The sequence below is a fragment of the Maudiozyma barnettii genome (assembly GCF_903064755.1).
Source record: "Maudiozyma barnettii strain CLIB 1767 genome assembly, contig: KABA2_06, whole genome shotgun sequence".
NCBI lineage: Eukaryota > Fungi > Ascomycota > Saccharomycetes > Saccharomycetales > Saccharomycetaceae > Maudiozyma > Maudiozyma barnettii.
The window spans coordinates 443481-465432 of record NW_024545243.1 but is presented as its reverse complement, the minus strand read 5'-3'; the positions used below and the strand labels follow the sequence as shown (position 1 = coordinate 465432).

At 33.7% G+C, this 21952-nt stretch overlaps 10 protein-coding genes across 10 annotated transcripts; 3 read left to right on the top strand and 7 right to left on the bottom strand.

The window, feature by feature from the left end:
• Positions 1-997: 997 nt before the first annotated feature.
• On the bottom strand, positions 998-1666 carry RCF2 (Rcf2p; the record flags this gene model as incomplete). Its single annotated transcript, XM_041551315.1, has 1 exon — positions 998-1666. The coding sequence occupies one exon, from the start codon at positions 1664-1666 to the stop codon at positions 998-1000; it is 669 nt and encodes a 222-aa protein (XP_041407249.1).
• Positions 1667-3093: 1427 nt separating this feature from the next.
• On the bottom strand, positions 3094-3717 carry TIM23 (protein transporter TIM23; the record flags this gene model as incomplete). The annotated part of the gene is made up of 1 exon (XM_041551314.1): positions 3094-3717. One exon carries the CDS (start codon positions 3715-3717, stop codon positions 3094-3096), a length of 624 nt encoding a protein of 207 aa, XP_041407248.1.
• Positions 3718-4096: 379 nt separating this feature from the next.
• On the bottom strand, positions 4097-5194 carry SMM1 (tRNA-dihydrouridine(20) synthase (NAD(+)); the record flags this gene model as incomplete). Its single annotated transcript, XM_041551313.1, has 1 exon — positions 4097-5194. The coding sequence occupies one exon, from the start codon at positions 5192-5194 to the stop codon at positions 4097-4099; it is 1098 nt and encodes a 365-aa protein (XP_041407247.1).
• Positions 5195-7331: 2137 nt separating this feature from the next.
• On the top strand, positions 7332-10208 carry PHO91 (Pho91p; the record flags this gene model as incomplete). The annotated part of the gene is made up of 1 exon (XM_041551312.1): positions 7332-10208. The coding sequence occupies one exon, from the start codon at positions 7332-7334 to the stop codon at positions 10206-10208; it is 2877 nt and encodes a 958-aa protein (XP_041407246.1).
• Positions 10209-10366: 158 nt separating this feature from the next.
• Positions 10367-11878, bottom strand: URK1 (uridine kinase URK1; the record flags this gene model as incomplete). Its single annotated transcript, XM_041551311.1, has 1 exon — positions 10367-11878. The coding sequence occupies one exon, from the start codon at positions 11876-11878 to the stop codon at positions 10367-10369; it is 1512 nt and encodes a 503-aa protein (XP_041407245.1).
• A 383-nt stretch (positions 11879-12261) lies between these two features.
• PRP2 (DEAH-box RNA-dependent ATPase PRP2) lies at positions 12262-15015 on the top strand (the record flags this gene model as incomplete). Its single annotated transcript, XM_041551310.1, has 1 exon — positions 12262-15015. The coding sequence occupies one exon, from the start codon at positions 12262-12264 to the stop codon at positions 15013-15015; it is 2754 nt and encodes a 917-aa protein (XP_041407244.1).
• Positions 15016-15293: 278 nt separating this feature from the next.
• Positions 15294-16082, bottom strand: CSE2 (Cse2p; the record flags this gene model as incomplete). The annotated part of the gene is made up of 1 exon (XM_041551309.1): positions 15294-16082. One exon carries the CDS (start codon positions 16080-16082, stop codon positions 15294-15296), a length of 789 nt encoding a protein of 262 aa, XP_041407243.1.
• A 639-nt stretch (positions 16083-16721) lies between these two features.
• Positions 16722-17489, bottom strand: NRM1 (Nrm1p; the record flags this gene model as incomplete). Its single annotated transcript, XM_041551308.1, has 1 exon — positions 16722-17489. One exon carries the CDS (start codon positions 17487-17489, stop codon positions 16722-16724), a length of 768 nt encoding a protein of 255 aa, XP_041407242.1.
• Positions 17490-18422: 933 nt separating this feature from the next.
• LRO1 (phospholipid:diacylglycerol acyltransferase) lies at positions 18423-20465 on the bottom strand (the record flags this gene model as incomplete). The annotated part of the gene is made up of 1 exon (XM_041551307.1): positions 18423-20465. The coding sequence occupies one exon, from the start codon at positions 20463-20465 to the stop codon at positions 18423-18425; it is 2043 nt and encodes a 680-aa protein (XP_041407241.1).
• A 488-nt stretch (positions 20466-20953) lies between these two features.
• On the top strand, positions 20954-21889 carry ATG3 (Atg3p; the record flags this gene model as incomplete). Its single annotated transcript, XM_041551306.1, has 1 exon — positions 20954-21889. One exon carries the CDS (start codon positions 20954-20956, stop codon positions 21887-21889), a length of 936 nt encoding a protein of 311 aa, XP_041407240.1.
• Positions 21890-21952: the final 63 nt, after the last annotated feature.

Genomic DNA, 21952 nt, shown 5'->3' with positions numbered 1-21952 from the left:
TAGATATTTTATGTAATTAGATAGCCAAAAGAAAAAAAAGAATTCAAATCAATTGTTTAATATCACACTTTCAACAAAATAAAACGTTGTCGTATAAGTATAAGTGTCCTTTCTAAAACACAATTGTTTTTTTTCTATTGTTTTAATTAACAATACAATACTAGTTTCCTTTAAGGCAAAAGACTCTTTCAACAAAATACCTTAATGAAATGAAATCTCAAATAATAATTTGTATATAAATTTTTTCACTTTTTATATCATTCATATAAGTGTATTATCCAACTGAACTTTCTTTTAAAATGGAGCCAATACAGGACTAGAGTCACCACTAAGTTCAAACTGGAAAATACTTATGGAGCTTTAGCTAATCCCGTTTTCCCCTTTTCTCTTTTTTCTTGCTTACCTAAAACCTCTTTGTGTGTATGATTTTCTCTGTTTGCCTGAGACGTTTAAGGGGGGGCCAAGCAGACAATAAATTACGGTGAACTGCGTTTAATTTGTTGAATAAATTATATAATTTATCGTTATTGCCGTGAGAAAAAATGGATGAAACGAGGCTGTACACTTGAAGTTAGGTAACTTTCCCGAGACGAGAACGGAAAGTTGAGCTCTGAGATGGGCTCTCGCGTGAGCTGAAAGAAGTTCATAGTACATTGGAACATTCGGATTCCGGATATAACCAAATAGTAATTACATAGCAGAATACAGTTCATAAAGGGGTGGTTGATATGATGATTTCAAAACGAAATGTTATTGACGATATACATCACAGAATAGTGATTTATTGATTTATGAATTTTATTTATTGATTTTAAAAAATTTATATATTTTATCATTAAGAAAAGAATAGATAAGTAGAATGTTTCTAATAGTAGTTGAAGTTAAAAAAAAATAAAAGGATAATAATAATAAGAAAAAGAGAAATAGTTGCGAATAGTCATGAAGGTTAGGATTTGGGGAGGACAAAAAATTATAAAGTAGGGTATCAAACTACAATTTATTTATATTTAAAGATCTTAGCGTCTCTTCTTTCTTCGTTAGAGAAAGTTGTTTGAGATGAAGACATTTTTTCTTGTTCGGTGGCTGCCTTTAAAGCATTAGCCCAACGTTGTTTTTCAATTTGTTTTTCTTTATTTGGATTTAATTTCTTTTCGTATGAACTTAATGCCACTGAACCTAATAGTAATATAACTGTAATAAATTGAGCATACATTCTTGCTTGAACAGCTTTTTGAGAAGTATTCATAACTTTATCTCTGTTAATAATGTTCCATGCAGAATATAAAGAGGCAGCCCAAATACCCGTAATGATCTTATATTTGTTATTGTTTAAGGATTCAACAGCCTTTTCAGTACTGCTTAATTTATCCCAAGCAGCTTGTTTTTCAGCAGCTTCCTCACTTTGATAAGCACCTGAATATTTTATAGCATCAAATCTATTAGAAGCTTCTTCAGCACAAATGGCAGTGAATAAAGTCGGTGGAGTAATGAAAAGAGCTGTCTTAACAGACCAAGTCATTTGACTGGGCTTAAACGATGGGAATCTTCTTGGTGCTAATCTAAATAAAACAGCAGAACCAGCAAGACCAACTAGGGCACCTAAAGCACCACCTTTTAAGGTATAAGCACTATGTTCGTTGATTTCTTTTGACGTTAGAATCTTCATGATTGTTTAAAAGGGTTAAATTTTTGTTGGATAATTGTCTTTTTATTATCTAATCGAATAAAGCTAAAAATAATAATAAGAGAGATCGTAAGTTGCCTTGAACATAAGAAAAGAATTACTAAATTAAAACTGATTAAATAAAAATATGACTACTACTTTCTCTTCTCTTATATATATATATATATTTCAATTTAATAATAATATTTAATTGTTGTTTGTAATGTAATTCAAGTTCGTATTAATCACTAGGGCACTCTACTACTACTGAAAAGAAATTCATTGATAGTTATTTCAGATTATTCCTTATTTTTACTACGCACATTTGTCTCATCTCCCAATTTCATTGTCTTCTGTCGTTAAGAAATCCTCATTATAATTTCATGATTATACGCACACACACACACACATACAGAGCGAGGGACAGAGATAGAGAGACACAACGCATATGATATAAGCGCATACATAATATTTGCAGCAAAGCTTTAGAGTTTTGCTTTTTTGCGGGTACTGCGGGTACTGCGGACGTGTCGGTATGTAAGGTCTCTTTTCATTGGTTCAATAGGATATTCTTGCAAAACAACCCTGGGTTTCAAAGATTTTGGAAGGGTTGTATATTCAAAGTTGAGCTAATTTAGAGCTAATTTAGAGCTAATTGAATTTGTTTTGATCGTCATTATCATGAAGTTTTGCATTATTGTTATTTTCCCACCATGAGAGGTAGGCATGCAGACAGTGGGGTGCGGTTGGTACGGTAGGTCAAATGGCTAGGATTGATCCCTGAGAGTCCCTTGGGATTATCAGGATTATCATGGACGGTATCTCCGGGATAGTGCATAGAAGTCCCCTGCGAAAGGGAGTAATGTATATATCACTTGTCCATTATGTCATATTTCTTTTATTCATTATTAGGAGTACATTGTATTGTGCTCATCAAGCAAGGACGTGGGATACTTTATATACTATCTAGTAGTAGCAATGATTTGATTCTATATATTTAAATTTGTGGTCAAGAGAGATCTCTCTAGTTATTCTCGAACGTGGAAGTATTTCTACTATGACAAGTTTTGTGTCAATGGATATCTTGTTAAATTTTCATTGTTATATGTAAAAAAAAAAAATATGTATTACATTATCATTATGTACAAGTGATATATACGATTCTATTTCTTACTCTCTCTGTTTCCTTTATTATTATTATTATTATTATTTGTTGGTATATCTATATGTAAATGCTGGTTGATTTTTAACAAATTTTGGGGAAAACAGAAAGAGAAGTTGATGGTGATATAAATTAAAATTATGACATGGATGAAAGGTGATAGTTATAGTTATAGTTATATTTGTAGTTGAAGTAGTTCGTTAGTAAAGGGTATTCTTGGTTATTTATTTTCCCTTCTTCTTTTTTGTTTTGTTTTTGGTTCATTAAACTATTCTAGAATCTTGTCTTTCGTTCCACTCCATAGACCTGCAACACCAGCTACTATACCAGATGCATAAGCCATTTGTTTAGGACCTCTTGAAGCTCTAAACAAGGCACCAGTAAGACCACCAGCAATAACAGACCCAGCAACATCATGTTTTCCTCTAAACGCATCAATACTAGAATTAATAATATTATAACCTAATGCTAATATACCAGCACTGTTCCCCATGAAGGGACCACGTTTAGTAACACTATTCAATATAGTGTTTAATTGTAATCTACCACTTGCATTTGGTGGGATGGCCTTTACACCTTGTACAAACCCACTGAACCCACCAAGCCCTAGACCTAATAAGTATACTGCACCTGTACCATAACAAAGATCGTCAGACCAACCACGAGAAGGAATTAACCCTTGGGAACCTTCCATGGTGGACAGTTGTTCGTCTTCAAGGTCCATATATTCAACACCTTTCTCTAGACCAGCCAAGGGATGTAATCTTGAGGAATCAAACCCTGGTGTGGTTAATATACTTGCTATATTTGTTAATTTGGAGGTGTCGATCTCATTATGGTTAGAGACACGATCAAAGGTCTCGGAACCGTTATCACTCAACATAGATGCCATTTGTTTCGGTGTTCTACTGTTTTCTTACGTGAGTATCGGTAATATTTACAGCTGACGTATTTTGTAAATATATACTTGTAGTTATGGACTAAACCCCTGTATGTGCATGTGTTGATTTATGACTCGTTCTGGGTTTTTTATATATATAGCGCCTGCCTTTCTTTGCCAACTTCCAAATTTCTGAGATTTTCTGAGATTTTTTTGCCCTCCTTTTGCGTTGCGTTGCGTTGGTCACACACAATTATTATATTAAAGAAAAGAGTGATATTTGTTATTAAGATATACTTGCTCGTTCAAAGTGATCCAAAAATCTAATATTACACGTTATTATTATTATTATTATAATAATTATTATATAATATTGTAGAATTAGCAGTTACTATTTTTGCTTCTTACTAGAATTTGATTCAGCATCTACTTCCAATGACCTTTTCTTTGTAACGTTTTTTTGTTCTGATCGCATTATGTCTATATGTTTTAAAGGATCTTGATCCTTACATTCGCCTGTCACATTATCCATTTGTGACAATAGGTACTTCAATTCATCATAATTTTTACAACGTGTCACATATTGATACATTTTTTGTTTCCCCGGGATGATTCTGCTCAACATATATTTCGTATTACCAAAATGGTTCTGCAATTTCGTAGCAATTTCGTAATATTCATGGACCACCTGAGGCCAACTCAATGGAGCATCATTAAATACCGAAGGATTAGACTCTGCGTTATCTGCAATCATCCCACCGACAGTCTCTGGTAAACCCAATGCTTTTCTCGTGTTAATAAAATGAGCTTTATCCTTTAATTTCCCATTCATTATTAATGAGACACCTGCCTCTCGACATATCGTTTCTATATCCTTTAAATATTCCCATCTTGGAGCGTCTCTATTTCTCATCTCTCTAGTACGACAATGCACAGTCAGATTCGTGATCCCTGTTTCACATATCTTTTTCACCAACTCTATGGTATTTTCCAAACTATCTAAAATTCTAATCTTACAACTAATTGGTTTCTTATTGGGTTTGCCAACTTTTGTTACTAAATTGTCCAGGATGTTACATAATAGATCCGGTGTGGATAGCAATGCAGCACCCATACCCGAATGCACTGAGAAATGTTTTGGACAACCGCAATTCAAATCAATACCATCGACATCATTAACCACTTTCAAAGCAGCTTGAACGGCATTATCTGCATCATTTGAACCTATTTGAAATATCAATTTCCCAGATTCTTGGCTTGGCAAAGTACGAAACACCACGGTATTAGAAGACGAGTTATTATTTGAGGAAGTGATGAAATCTACAGTATTTAAATTTTCATTAATTAATCTTTTTGTCTGTATTAATTTAACATCGACGATTTCAGGTGACCAAACTAAATCTGCACCATGATGTAAAGCTAATAATCTTGTAGGTAATTCACCTGCTCTAACCATAGGTGCAAGCACCAACTTCCCAGCATACAACATATTATCCTATCACTGCTGTGTTCTATTTTTACTAACAATGTTATTCAGATCAAGGTCATCGCGATGTCAAAATGAAAATAGAGACCTTACGTATATATATATATATATTGCAAAATGACGAAAATTTTCAACTACTACTACCAAAATAAAAAATATATATGTGTGTGTGTGTATATTAAAGCGAACCACGCGCGGGCATCGCCTAATGAAAATAGTAATAGTAATAGTATTAATAATAATAGTATTAATTAGATTATTTAAGATGCATAAATGTGAGTATATATATACTATAATAATAATATATGTTATGTGTATTATTATTAAACAGAACCAGCTGAAATTTCAGTATATAAAGGTTTTGAAAATCTAATTGCTACCGACCTCGTTCTATGATGTGTCTTATTATGTCTATGTGTCACACCATCTATATCTAATGTAGTCCTTACAATGTCTATCTTATTATCATATACAAGAGGAAGTTGATGATCTGTCTTGTATTGAATAATCAATGTAGCAGGAACTGCGTATTTTGCAGTTGTTGTATATAGAGATTGAGTCATTATTATGAGATGAAATGAAATGGTAATAGTAGCAGTAATGAGATTCTGTTTGTGGGGGGTACACTTATTTGTTGTTATTACAACGATAAAAGGAAAGCAAGGGAAGACTAGATTAGTTAATAAATTTCAACTAAAATAATAATAAATTGACTTATTTATATAGATATTATAAATTTATGTCAATCTTTCATTGTTCCTTCCACCAGGGGTAATGAAAAATATCAAATCATGCATATCCTGTTTAGATATAATCGATTCTCTTCACCAATATGAATAATCGATTACAACCGGATAAATTTGTTGTTACGGTTGTATATCACTCCTGTAGTGTGTTAATGGATGATGGGTATATGCGGCTGTCACATTCACACACATAAGAAAATGAGCAAAAATATTACTATTGCTGTTACTATTGCTGTTGGTTTGGTTTGGTGGGCTTGTCCTCTCCTCTCCGCCTCCTCTTCTGTGCGTTGCGAGCAGATTTCGTTTAAATAATTTTCGGAGAAATTTTACGAATTTGAAGAGAAAGGAGTGCGAGGGGGCAGGCAGAAGAGGGGATTGAGAGATAGAGAGAGATAGGGTCGCTGGTGCGATGTGAGGGTGAGGTGGGTGTTGGCGTGGGTATTGGCGTGGGTGTAATATTTGATAGAGCCTGAGAGGGGAAAACCCTGAAAGTGTGGGTCGGCGTGGGTGTCGGTGTCGATATGGATATGGATAATAAAGTGACCTCAAGAGGTAACTAATTTAAACTTACTTGTAATTACTGGAATAGAGAGAGACGGAACTTTTAAACTTTGAAGTGATCGATGACAGTTAATCTAAGTTTAGTGTTTTGTAGCTCAATTTAATTGGGTTGTGAATACCAGAATCGTCTTTGTCATAGTTAAATGAAATTTGAAACTCTGGTAGAATTTATCGATATATATGTGTTTGTATAAATTATGTAGATGTAACGCAACTCTGCGTTACCATCCGTATATGATTCTTAGCTTTGTTAGTAGTACACTCAGCATATAAAAAGAAGGTGTTGTAAGAACTATGGCCGAATACAGTATCTCAAAGCGCAGTAAATATAACTATTACTACAACAGTTATATTTATTTTAAAAAGTCAGCTGATTGATCTGTAAAAATAATTTTTACATAGTAGGCAGAGGTTAGATATATATATATATATTCATTTATACCAGTAATACAATACATATTTTAGAGTGCTATATGTGATCTTCTTCTATTTTTTGTTTGTTTGTTCGCCTGAAGCGATGGCACCGAGAACAGTTTGCAGGCTACTGAAATTTTCGGGGGGAGAAACACCAATAAATAAAATAGATAATCAATTAGATTAGTTAAGTTGATTGAGTTTGGATTAGTTAATAACAAAATCTCTCGATTTTTTAAAGAATTTCTTGAAAAACAAAGGCAAATTTTGATAAGTTGACTGTTTCCTTTATATATATCTATATATATATAAGAAGATACTACTTTTTTTCTTCCTTTTTTTTGAGTCACGTATTTTCGTTATCTGTATATGTCAAATTTTTCAACCCTTTAAAATATTAAAAAAATTATAGTGAAATAATGAAATTCTCCCATTCGTTACAGTTTAATGCTGTACCAGAATGGTCCTCAAAATATATTGCTTATTCGCATTTAAAGAAATTGATATATTCTTTACAAAAAGAAAAATTATACGCAAAGGGTAATAGTTTCCAAAATTTAAACGATACCGAACAAACTCCATTATTAGAAGAAAATTCCGATCCTTATGTGTTAAGATTTATCCAACAGTTAAACATCGAATTGAAAAAAATTGATAAGTTTTATATATCGCAGGAGACTGGTGTCTTGGCAAACTATAACGAACTGGATGATGATGTCAATGAATTCAAATCAAATCTATTAAATAATAGATTACCAAGTTTAAGTGATGCTGTTCCACAATCAAAGAGTAGTAGTAATAACAATAAAAATGGTAAAAATAGTAATATGAAATTAAATAGAAGGAAAAGAAGATCTACAGGAAGAAAAAATAGTATGCCAGATTTACCTCATATTGCTAGGATTGCTACTACTACTAGTGAATTGCAAGGGATTGTCTCTACTGGGAATGGACCTTTTACAGATATAGACACTAATATTGCAGATGAGGATGAATATTATGATGATGATGATGACGATGACGAGTCAATGAATTCAGGTTTGGCTATGTCCATTGAATCAGCTCCTGCAATTAGGGCAAATAATGATTTGGACATGGTGGATGATGTAGATATTCATAGCAATCATATTATTGCTACTCAAAAATCTAGAAATTCTTTGAATACATGGGGGTCCTTGTCTCAATCCAGAGATAATAATGGACCAAATTATTTGATTACACCATTCTTACAACATAAAGTTACTTTAAAGAAAAGATTAGTGGCAATGTTTACTCAATTATCTGAATTGAAAGAATATATTGAATTGAATCAAACTGGGTTCTCTAAGATTTGTAAAAAATTTGATAAATCATTGAATACAAAGATTAAAAATGATTATTTAAAGACAATCGTTACAAAGTCTCATGTGTTTAAACCAGAGACAATAGCAAATATTAAATCGCTGTTGAATGATACTATTATTATTTATGCAAAATTATCCAAGGAGACTTATCCATCAATTCCATCATTTGCAGAATTAAGCAATAACAATAGTGATCTATATTTAAATGTTGATGAAATAGAAAATGATCAGGATACACATGTAAGTAGGGAGGATTTGGTTGATTATGAAGCTGCAGAGAAAGAATTGTCTTCACATTTAAGAGATCATGTAGTTTGGGAAAGAAACACTGTTTGGAAAGATTTAATGAATTTGGAACGTAAATCACAAAATGTGAAGACTACCCATGTAAATAATATCCGTACAAGGAATAATTCGTTGGTAGGATCAGTTGGAGCACAACCATCTGTGATAGAGTTCGATACCGCTGGAAATTATTTGAACGTTGAGACAATAGCTGATTTTTCCAAATTATCAATAAAACAAATGCTGTTTTTAGTTTTAAATGCTACTGCCTTATGGAAATTTGTTTTCATTACAGCTATCTTCCTCTCATTTGTTGGTATATATAGCCCCTTTGAGGATACTCTACAAAGGAATTGTTTTGCAATTTTGATATATGCTTCATTACTTTGGGCCACTGAAACTTTACCCTTGTTTGTAACATCGTTGTTGATTCCATTATTAATAGTAGTATTCCCTGTACTTAAGGATCAATCATCGATGGAACCATTAACTTCTGTACAAGCATCGCAATTTATCCTGTCGACAATGTGGTCAAGTGTTATAATGTTGCTATTAGGTGGTTTTACTTTGGCCGCAGCTTTGTCCAAATATAACATTGCAAAAGTTTTATCCACTTATATCTTATCTTCTGCAGGTACAAACCCTCAAGTAATTTTGATTACAAATATGTTTGTTGCCGCATTTGTTTCGATGTGGGTATCTAATGTGGCAGCACCTGTTCTTTGTTATTCCATTATTCAACCGTTGTTGCGGACCTTACCAAGAAATTGTGATTATTCTAAATCATTAATCCTTGGGATTGCGTTAGCATCAAACATCGGTGGTATGTCTTCTCCTATATCTTCACCTCAAAACATTTTCTCATTTGGATTAATGTCACCACCTCCATCTTGGATAGAATGGTTTATCATTTCAATTCCTGTTTGTATTATTAGTATCTTATTGATTTGGGTGTTATTAGTATTAACTTTCAACACCGATTCTAAGGATATTAAGATTTTACAATTTCATCCTTTGAGAGACCCTTTCACCATTACTCAATGGTTTGTTAGTATTACAAGTATTGGTACTATCTTATTATGGTGTCTATCAAATAAACTCTCTGAGAAATTTGGTGACATGGGTATTATATCTATTATCCCAATAGCTTTGTTGTTTGGTACAGGTTTGTTAAGTTCAGACGATTTCAACAATTTCATGTGGACAATTGTTATCCTGGCAATGGGTGGTACAACTTTAGGTAAAGCTGTCTCTAACTGTGGTCTTTTATCGACAATTGCTCATATTATAAAGGAGAGTGTGGAGGGACAGCCATTATTTTTGATTGTACTATTGTTTGGTCTCGGGGTGTTGGTGATGGCGACTTTTGTTTCACATACTGTCGCTGCCATGATTTTAGTACCATTAATGGGTGAAATTGGTGCTAACTTACCTGGTGAGGACCACTCTAGACTACTGATAATGATTACTACCTTATTATGTTCGTGCGCAATGGGTTTGCCTACCAGTGGTTTACCTAATGTGACTGCTATTTCCATGATTGATGAAGTTGGAGATAGATATTTAACAGTAGGAAATTTTATTACAAGAGGTGTTCCAGCAAGTTTGATTGCATATGTCTTAGTTGTCACTGTGGGATATAGTGTATTGAGATTATTGGATTTCTGATATTCCTTATTTTGTAGTATTAATTCGTTTATTCAATTATATACTGTACAGAGACGTCTCTGATTATATACATGGACAACAAAGTCTCTATATGTGCTTAATATATTAATATTTTATTCCTTTCATTTTTTTATGTCGTATTTGAAATCAAAAATCGATTATTTACACCCAAAATATTTAGTATCTACAAATCTTGAGGATGCCCATTTCATATGACTCTGCTTCATATCCTGGTTCATAATAATTTTACCTACGACAATAGCTATCTTATTCCCAAAGGCATTAATGATTCTTTTCAACCCGATCTCTGTTGCAAGAAACACAGTCAATGTCATGTTCTCCGGTCTGACACCATAATCAAGTAACACTTGTATGGCCATTAATGTTGACGTCCCTGTAATGACTTGTCCTTGTAAAACTAAAATCTTTTGGAACTCCGATATATTTTTTGGTAAAAATTCACCATGCAATTGTGGTTCACCAGTAAGAGAATCTGATTGGATTAACAGCTTGCCAATAGTTATACTTGGAATAGTCTTCCTGACGGATTTCATGAAGCAATCACCAGATCGGATCAGACTTACAGATGTTATTTGATCAAAATTGCATTTTAAAGCATTATTAATATGGTATCCTGAAGATGTAGTTAAAGATTCTTGTCTATGTACCGGCAGATCATCGAGTGCCCTTGATAGCAAAATCATAGCAAATCGATCAATGTAGAAAACGAAGCTATCGCGGTCAATGTCCTTGTCCACAATCATTGTCAATATCACTTTAACCTGGGGAGTCTGCTCGAGTTCCATGACTTTAGGATTACTAGAAAACGTAATATATTTATGACCTGATGATATTTCACATAATCTATTCAATTCTTTGATATGTTTCTCCGACTTCGCATCTAACCTCGATTTAATATGGTCTACCAGTAGTGTTACTGCAATAGTATTTTCACCCATAGATGCAATAATAGCATCAGCATTTTTCATCGTTTGTTTCACATACTTAACTGCGTTTGGTTTCACAAATCTTTCCCATTGATCAATGCATCCATTTAAGTCTCGTCCTCGAGAAACAATGTCACGACTTAATCTCCTTGCCAGACATACGTCTAAATCCGCATCCACATAAATCTTAATATCCATCAAGTCTAACAGCCTTTTATCGTATAACCCGTATATTCCCTCCAAGATGACGACACTTGCCCCATAAATCGGGATAGTCTTGCCGGGGACCCTGTTATGATTGACAAAACTATATATCGGAATATCGGTTTTCTTTCCCTCTTTCAAATCAGAAATGCATTTGTAAGCTAAATCCAAATCAATTGCAGCAGGTTCATCAAAATCGTACTCACTCCTGTAAGCTCTCTTTGATTCTTCGGCTGTCAATGGTTTATAAAAATTGTCTAACGATATTAGAACTGTCCAAGGAACGTTTATCATTGATACAATTTTTGAAGCCACACTTGTCTTTCCAGAACCTGATGGACCACCAATACCAATTACATAAGGAGTGGTCCAAGGTGGTACGTATCTGGGATTTTTTTGATCATAAGACATCATAGAGTTTGTGCTGCTTCTCCTTCTTCTTCTCCTCTTTCTCTGATGGTTTGTCCTATTAGGGGATGATGGAGGGCTTAAGGAGTCTTCTACAGCTGTTGATGACATAATTGTTTGGAGTTGGAACTTTTGAAATAGAGCCGCTACTTATTGCAATAAATTATCTTAGTTAATTGAGAATTATAAACGTTTACTTTTATCCATATAAGTTGTTGTTTATATGCCTTTGAATAAATTTCAATTTTATAAGAACCATCTAAACTTGATGACTTCGCGATGAGCTCCGTAAAAGGCTGTAGCGATAATTTCAATTATATGCTGAAAATTTTATAAGGTAACGTAGTTAAATTATTTACAAATATAACTGAATATTTAATAAGGGAGACTTAGGAAAAAGAAAAATAAGAACTAGTATTAATACTTTGGTTGACCTGGTTGAATCGAAGGCATACTTTACTAAGTGTAACATTTAAAGACGGAAGATTGAAATGATGGAAGATCCGGATAGAATAAGTGGCGTCGGTATGAGGAGGAGGAAGGTACGTGAGGATGAGCCACAGGAGGAACAAGTCATAACTACACAAGTTAAAGAAAGCGACGACATATTAATAAATGAGAAGAATGTTTCTGTTGTGAGACAGGAACCTTCCCTTGAAAATGCCCCTCGAGGAAGTAGATATAATCCCACAGGTAAAACCTTTAATAGAAACAAAGATGATAATATAGATAAACAACGCAAATCGAGGTATAATCCTAGCCCGTTGACTGAAGAAGAAAAATATAAATTATGGATCAAACAACTCTCCGACTTAGAAAGAAAATTGAAGAAGTATGGATGGGATCACTTGAGTCACAAAGATCAAGATGAACTTGGTTTAAAGAGAGAATTGATTGAGCTTTATGAACAGAGGAAAAGGGATGACGTAGATGGTTTCAAACTTGGCCATGTTGAAATAAACAGTGATAACAAGGATAATAATTCAACGAGAGAAAAACAAAACAAGAAGAATGATGATAAAAGGACGCGACAACAGATGTGGGAGGAACAACAAATGGGGTATGCTGTTACCAAAGCTAACATAGATGAAATATACCTTCCAGAATCAGAGAAATATGATTATGTATTTGATCAAGAAGCAACCATAGATTTTACCAACGACTCGAACGATGTACTGGCCGACAGCAATGAAGAGGAGGAGGAAAGTTCAGAGGAAGAAGATGAAGAAAAGAAAATGTTACTAACACAGTTGGAATCAGAAGCCACTAGAATCAAAAATATTGGGGAGTCAAGAAGACTACTTCCTGTGTATGCATATAGGAGTGAGTTAATGTATGCAATCAAAGAAAGCCAAGCTTTGATTATTGTTGGTGAAACAGGTTCCGGTAAGACCACACAGCTTCCTCAATACTTGGTTGAAGATGGTTATACAGAAGGAGGTAAATATCAGATTGCGGTCACACAGCCACGTAGAGTTGCAGCAATGTCTGTTGCAACAAGAGTTTCAGACGAGATGAATGTTGTTCTTGGTACGGAAGTTGGTTACTCCATTAGATTTGACGAAAAGACAACCCCAGGTAAGACTATCTTGAAATATATGACAGATGGTATGTTACTAAGAGAAGTTCTCACTGATCCAGAACTTTCGAAATACTCATGTATTATGATTGATGAAGCACATGAGAGGACATTAGCTACTGATGTCCTTCTGGGTCTCCTGAAGAACATAATGAAACAAAGAAAATCTTTGAAGTTATTAATTTCATCCGCGACAGTTAATGCTAAGAAATTTTCTGTATTTTTTGGAGATTGCCCTATATTTAATGTTCCTGGTAGAAGGTATCCTGTTGATATCCATTACACATTGCAACCAGAAGGTAACTACATTAATGCAGCGATCACAACAATCTTCCAAATTCACACCACTCAGGCACTAAAGGGTGACATTTTACTTTTCCTAACAGGTCAAGAAGAAATTGAAAATACTAAAGAAAAAATAGAAGAAATTGCATCAAAACTAGGATCAAGGATCCCACAACTACTAATTACACCTATTTTTGCTAATTTGCCACAAGAGCAACAGGCAAATATATTCCAAAAGACCCCTGAAAAATGTAGAAAGGTGGTACTTGCGACAAATATCGCTGAGACATCGTTAACCATTGATGGTATTAAATATGTCATCGATCCAGGTTTTGTGAAGGAAAATTCATACATCCCGTCAACAGGAATGACCCAGTTGTTGACCATCCCTTGTTCAAAAGCATCCGTAGATCAACGGGCTGGTAGAGCTGGTCGTGTTGGGCCAGGTAAATGCTTTAGATTATTTACCAAATATTCTTATGAAAATGAATTAGAAGCTATGCCACGACCAGAAATTGTTAGAACAAACTTATCAAACACAGTACTATTGTTATTGTCTTTGAATGTTAAAGATCTGCTTAATTTCCCATTTCTAGATCCTCCTCAGATTTCAACATTGACCAAATCGCTGGAAAATCTATATATTCTGGGTGCTTTAAATAGTAAAGGTCAGATCACCGAACTTGGAAAAATGATGTGTGAATTCCCTTGTGAGCCAGAGTTTGCAAAAGTGCTACATTCTGCAGCTACTCATCCGAAGGCTGGAGGTGTATTAGAACAATGTCTAAGTATAGTTTCAATGTTCCATGAGACGACTTCTATTTTCATTGGCAATAAGAAGGAAGCTACGTCTCATATTGTGAGCGATATTAGTAGTGATCATTTATTGTATCTTAAAATCTACGAGGATTGGGTGTCTTCTAATTATAGCCGTCCTTGGTGTCAGGACCATAGAATTCAATACAGAACTATGTTGAGAGTTCGAAATATCCGAAATCAATTAAATAGATGTTGCGTGAAGTTAGGATTGAGTACTATAAATGCTTCTTTTAATGGCGACGCTCAAATGGGTGAAAATGTAATGATTGCAAAATTAACGAAGTCCTTTATTAGTGGTTTCCCTTTGAATATTGTAAAATTGACAAGTGGTGGATACCAGACCATTGGAAAGTCGAAAGGAGGATTGAGTGTTACAATACATCCATCAAGTGTGATATTTCAAAATCAAAAAGAAAAGGGTAAGAAATTAGAAAAATTTATCTTGTATCAGCAACTCATGCTAACTTCAAAGGAATTCGTACGGGATTGTTTACCGATTCCAAATAATTTATGGTTAACCGAAATGGTGCCACAAGTTTTTGATAATGTAATTAATGATAAGTAATGGTAAAGTAATATATTATATTTATTTAATGATATGATTAGGTACCATATATTCTCTTTATTAATTTTGGACAACGATTCCCCACAGTTTTACTTATTTACAAATCGTAAAAATTATTATTGTTACTAAATATTAAAAAAAGTACAATTTATTTTACTAATATAAAGTTATTTATCGGTGAGTTTATTATTTATACAGTTTGACTTAATAATTCAATTGAATCTAAGTTGTAGTCAATTAAGTTCCAATTTTAATATTTATCAGTTACTACGATGGTATCACAATTCCATGTCAATATCATCCAATATTGCTTCATCGTCAACGGTCATCGAAGTACTACGAGCGTTGTTATTATCATCTGGAACCTCGGCTGTAGCCATTTCTGAATTATTATTATTATCAATATTATTGGTATTATTATTTGTATTATCATCGGTTTCCGTAACATTATTGGGCACTTCTACCGGTAGTTCAGGTGCGTTTATCTTTTTATCTTCATTATTTTCTAAGCCTATAGATGATTCTTCCTTGATATCTGCTTCACTTTCCCCTTTTATATTTACCTCTTTTTGGACTTCTTGTTTTGCTTCTTCTTCTATCGGGACTTCAGTATTTGTTTCTTCAACATCTGGTTCATAATTACAATTTGTTAGAATCTCCGAAATTCTACCTCGAAGATCCACTAATACTTTTTTCTTAATCTGTAGTTCATTCTCTCTATTCATAATAAATTGTTCCCATTCATCAGTAGTCTTACTTAATAATTCTAAAGAAGAATCGCTTTCCCTTATAAGAGTCTTACAATTCCTTAATCTGTGCCTGATCAAACCTGTCTTAGTCTCTAACTGATTATTAGATCTATTAGGATCCTTTTGAATTTGATATAAAGTGTAAAATATGTGTGGTATAAACTCTGTAGTTGCTACTGTGCTTTGGGTCGAGGATGATTTTGAGCTTGAAGAGCCAGGTGGTATGGTAAATGTTTCCTTTTCAGATTTTTGCGGAATCAAGATCTCTTGGATCCTATTAAGATCTTCGTTTTGCAATACTTTATAGTTTTCATTCATATTCGCTTCAAGGTTTTGTGTCAGAGGGACAATAAATAACCTTATTGTTAATTTGCGTCTTTGTTTAGTGTCTCAATGAGAAATTTGTCAGTTAGTTACATGTATGGCCTTTAATGTTTTAATCATTTTCAATTTTACAACAAAAATATGCCTTATTAAAGTTATCGTGGTGTACGAAGGCCTTCTATATTTCTATATGCTAAAACAGGAACAGACATCCGAGAGTAATTCATACGGAAACTGAGCTGATATAGGACCGTTGAGGTCAATGTCTTTCTTCGATAATCCCAATTGTATATGTTTAAACAGTTTCTATATGAAAGGAAATCTTATTTTCTTTTGATATGAATTTATATAAATATATAATTGGTTATGGTAATTTTACATGTAGATTATGAAAAGAATAGTAATTCTGCTTTTATTTTATCTATTGATTTAATGTGATTTTGTAATTTGTGATTATTAATAATAAAACAATCAGCATATGAACGAAGTAATATAATACTTTTTCTTTTTCTATTCTTGCGACTAAATTACATTGATATTCTTATTAAAAATGAAATCTTGTCGTGATGCTATAATTTTTGGTGTGTATATATATATGTGTGTGTGTGTAAGTATGTTCTGTAATGGAACTTTTTAAAGTTGACTACTGCTAGTGAACAAATGCATTAAAGACTTTGCAGCCTTTACACTCATTGGCGTCTCTTGTTTTACTAACATATTTATCTTTTGTTGATCACGTATAGGTGTTGTCATTGTATTCACTACTGTAGTATCGTTTTGATTCCTCACAGTAGCATTAGAAAGTTTGATGTTATTAATGGTTGTTGTGGATACACTTGAATCGACACATGTATTATAAGATTTTGAGAAGATTGTATCATCGCCAGAATTTAATAATGGTTGAGTTGTATGTTTCTTTGATGGTGTTCTATAATTACCTTGAGAGACTACTAATTTTCTTCTCTTCGAGATCTTACGTGAAGCCTTTCTATGGACATTGGCATGTTTTTGAACAGCATGTTGGCATTTCAAATCCGCAAAATTCAAATCACTTTGTTGAGTCTTATATTTATAATATGCAAATTGTAATCTAATTTTTAATTTCTTCGATATTTCACTGTAGTTTCTAAGTGGATGAATTGGTAATGAATGTGAACGTTCTAGTAATGGTTCGGCCATAACAGATGGCAAAGTATGTAAATGATGCTGATATTGGGGGATCAAACTTGGTTGATGGTCATCAACAGATGTATGGTTAATGAGAGATTTGATTGAAGGTAATGTAGTCATTGAGGTGGTTGTGGTAGCACCTGCTAGACGACTACCTCCAAACAGTTCAAGTCTGTTCATTCTAGAATTGGAATAATCACTTAATGGGAATCGATAATTTTGTAACGACATAGTTTGTAATTGTAAGGTTGATTGAAAATAATGCAATAAAAAAAGGAATGAATATAACGTGTGTAAATGAAAGATGCAAACTATGTATAAGTGAATATACACTTATATTTATCGATCGACTCCAAAAGAACTTAAAAAAATAAAGTAAAATATATACCAATCACCTATTATAATTTAAGAATATTTGTATTAGATCTTATTAAAAATTAACAACAAGTATATATATAAATAAGAAATCCACATAGTTGTCTATACTTAAGATATTGCTGAATTTTGCATATACTACGAAGAGGAAAACATCAACAAGACAAACCATATACGAAATCATCTATTAAACGTCTTACTCACATCCTTCCATTATTGAGTAACAATCAAGCATAAACAAAACACAAAACAAAACAAAAATAAGCAGATACTACAACAAAACAAACAAACAAAAGACATCAACTTACATAAAATAACTAATTTTATCTCATAAGAATCTGTGCAAAAGAATCTCATCACCTTCACTATCAACAAGTTCTACTTCTACATGTCACAAAATATCGCCAAAAACATCAAAAATCAAAACAAAGACAACGCCAAATGAGACCAAAAATTTAGCGTGCGATTACAACTTGAGACTTCGCGGCGCGTCTTCATTGTTGACAAATCGACCGTTTTTGGAAGTCTTTCAGTTTGCATGAAAAGTTGAATTAGGTCATACTTAAATATACACTTCTATTGGCAAAAGTGTGCAGAGATGAAGTAGTAAGTAATTGGATATTGATATTTATTTAAACATATATATATATATATATTGAGAAAGATAGAGAGACTGTGCATATAAAGGGTAATGGTGAGGGTTGTCTTATCCCCTTTGTCCTTAGCCATTGGTTGGGTATATATATATTTATGTGTACGCATATCTTCCTCTCTGTTCTGAGTAGCGCCTCACATGGGGAAGTCTATGTTAGCCACCCAGTTCGTCAGGTTCGAGTGTAACTTGTTATTAATTGTTGAGCCGTATCCGCCTGCTATCTTCAAGATGTATTCGTTCAACTCGGCACTACCAAGTATATCGACATGATCAGCTGTCTTAGATCCACCACGGATATCGAATCTATCCGGTTCATGTTTAATCTCCACGATGGTGACATCGATTCCGGCTGGATTATATGCAGATTTGCCCTGTGCCCATTTGTGGCACATTGCATGCGACATAATTGGAACTGTTCCATCACCATTAGTTAAAAATACAGGTGTGTCACTATCGTAATCAATGGTCAAATTTAACGAAGCTGTGTCATTAGCATGATTTTCTTTATAGACATAAGCACGTTCTGTTGGATTATCTGTACCATATATACAATAAATCTTCATATTTGGTGCGTTAGGCAATGCCACATCCATTGGGTTTGTCCAATGGGAATGATCCTTTGAATTCTCATTCATCTCTTCCTCTGTACTGGCATAACCATAACTATATTGTTCACGCATTCTCTTAACCAACCATGATGGTGAAACAGTCTCGATTAAATCTATTGCTGAGGCCATTGTAAGATTCTTTTCGTAAACGTTACTCAAAATTTTCTCAAATCTAATAAAATTACCATATGTATCAGTATTGTTATGTAACTCATCCTCTGATGAATAACTTAAATTGCCCCAAATTAAATCGCCACCCTTTGGCAGCATTGATGGAATACCACCCCAAGTTTGTAACATTTCTACTCTTTCTTTACGACTGAAAAACTTCTCTAGACCGTACATTGCTAATGCATTCAATTGAATGGTATCCTTCATTTCACCACTAATCAATGCTGGAACTGCTTTAGGGGCTCCCAGCAATGTGCCCGCAACATTAACAAACGATTCAATGTATTTATCTACCCATCCAGGACCTGCATTACCATATGATGGTCCCTCAGCTTCTACCCATTGAAGGAAATAAAATACAATTTGCGAACCCATAGAGTGTCCAACTAATATTGTTTTTTCACCTGTAAGTTTATGAAATAATTCAACTTGCTGTTTTAATTTACTAAAATATTGGTCTCGTTTTTCAAGATCCAAATACGCTAATCTCCAATCATATGCTGCAGTAACCATAGTATCTGGTTCATAACCAATGGCACCTAGATTCTGCAACACTTTATTCCAAATCCAGTACCCAGTAATAAAAAAATCACTACTTTCAAACCCTTGAGCAGCCCTTAATTTAAAATGTTCCGGATCAAGACCTGTAATAGGATCTAAACTAACATGTTTCAACCAGCATACTTTATCCATAACCATGGTTTTCAACATATAAAATGAGCCCCACAGTCTTTTTCTAAAATGAGGTGAAGAGTCACATTCTTCGTCACCTTGAACACCCCAACTTTCAATGCCAGTAGAGATGACACCTGGGACCATAACTACAGGATGTTTTGCATGTAATTCCATATCTTTTATTAATTGCCTACCGACTGCAAAATTTTCTCCGAGGTCTTGTAATTGATTCGCAGCATAACCAGTCTGTATATCAGATATAAACGACGTGAATCCACGAGGTAATATATCCTTCCAATCATCAAGATAATCCTTAACATTTTCAAAATTAACCATGTTATCAAATAATTCGATATTATTGCTGTGAACATGATATGATCCAAAATATGCTGCCATCGCAACACCTAAGAAAGCACCCAAAAAGAATATAAATCTACGAGAATCCCTTAGTCGTTTATTAGCTACTTTAGCATCTGTAAAAGAATTGCGTCTCTTAATTGATCTTCTACTTGACACTGATTCATTATCACTTAGATTCATTAACCTTTCCTCTCTAACATCCATATCTTCTACACTGGGGTTGGAGATTACATGGCTCAAAGACCGGTCTCTTGAGTGAGATCCACTACTGTACCCAATCCGATGATCAGTGACCTCATCATCATCTGTAACGTTTTCCATATCAGGTCTCTCCCTATCCAACCATTTCTTTCTTTTTACCATCATTTTCCCGTCAATTTGTTGTCCTTGTACCTTTTCCGTCAGTATACTTGATCCTTTCTTAGATTGTAATTTCTTAAAGCTTCCAACAAGCGGATCTTCACCTTAGTATACCTCGATCGACTATCTTAGTTAGGATCAATAATGTAACAGTATTCTCGTTTATCCTATCTTCGTTGATAACTCTATTTTTTTCTTTAAATCCGCATTGTTGGGCTTTTTTTTTGTCCCTTGAATCCGCTTAGTGGTTCCAACAATGTATATTCTGTTTCTACCTTTAACGGTATTGAATTGTCCTGACTACTACAACAGAAAGAAATATCAGATTACGAATGGCGAATGCTTCATGGTAATAACTAATTAGAAATACATTGTTGCTGATAATTTACAAGATTATATAAATACTACAAATACAACTATCCTATTATCAAGAACACATAATATTCAAATATCTCATACTATTCTATTTTACTCCTACACATACGTCATAAATGTTAAGATCAACTTTAAGCAGCTGGAGGGAATATCTAACTCCCATATCTAATAAGTCTACGTTTCTATCTACAGGGCAAATAACACCCGATGAATTTGTTCAAGCTGGAGATTACTTAGTACATATGTTTCCTACGTGGTCATGGAATGGCTCGATGGCTCGTAGTGATATATCGATTAGAGACTTTCTTCCGGAGGATAAACAATTTCTAGTGAGTAGGAAAGTCCCATCTACAATGAGGGCTCAGGATTTATTTAACATAGATTACAATGATGAACTAGACGATGACGAGGAAGTCGATGTTGAACCAAATAATATTGATACCAAGGAATCAAAGGAAAAACAGATGGTTTCTTCTAATACAGATTCCACATCAAAACAGGTCGAGGATATCGATGATATGTTAAAAAATATGGAACTTGATGAAACGGAAGATGGCGACGATGAAATAATAATGAAAACTGAAGATAACTCCAAAGATCAGAAAAGATACTATGATCTTTATATTACTTATTCAACGTCGTATAGAGTTCCTAAAATGTACATTGTAGGATTTAACTCTCAAGGTACACCTCTAACCCCTGATGAAATGTTTGAGGATATATCAGTGGACTATAGACAGAAAACTGCCACCATTGAAAAGTTACCTTTCTTTAAAGATACGGTTTTGTCGGTATCAATCCATCCTTGTAAGCATGCCAACGTAATGAAAATTTTATTGGAGAAGATCAGGAAAGTAAATGAGAGAAAGAGGTTAGAAAATAAGACAGATAACTCAGAGGCCAAGCCAAAAGAATATGAGGATGATTGGGAAGACCTTCAAGATGATATTAATGATACTCTGAGAGTAGATCAATACTTGATTGTATTCTTAAAATTTATTACAAGTGTCACACCAAGTATACAACATGATTACACCATGGATGGTTGGTAGTTTTGTTTTTTAATAGAATTTTTTTTTTAAGATTACTAATACTGCTACTATCATTATTATTGC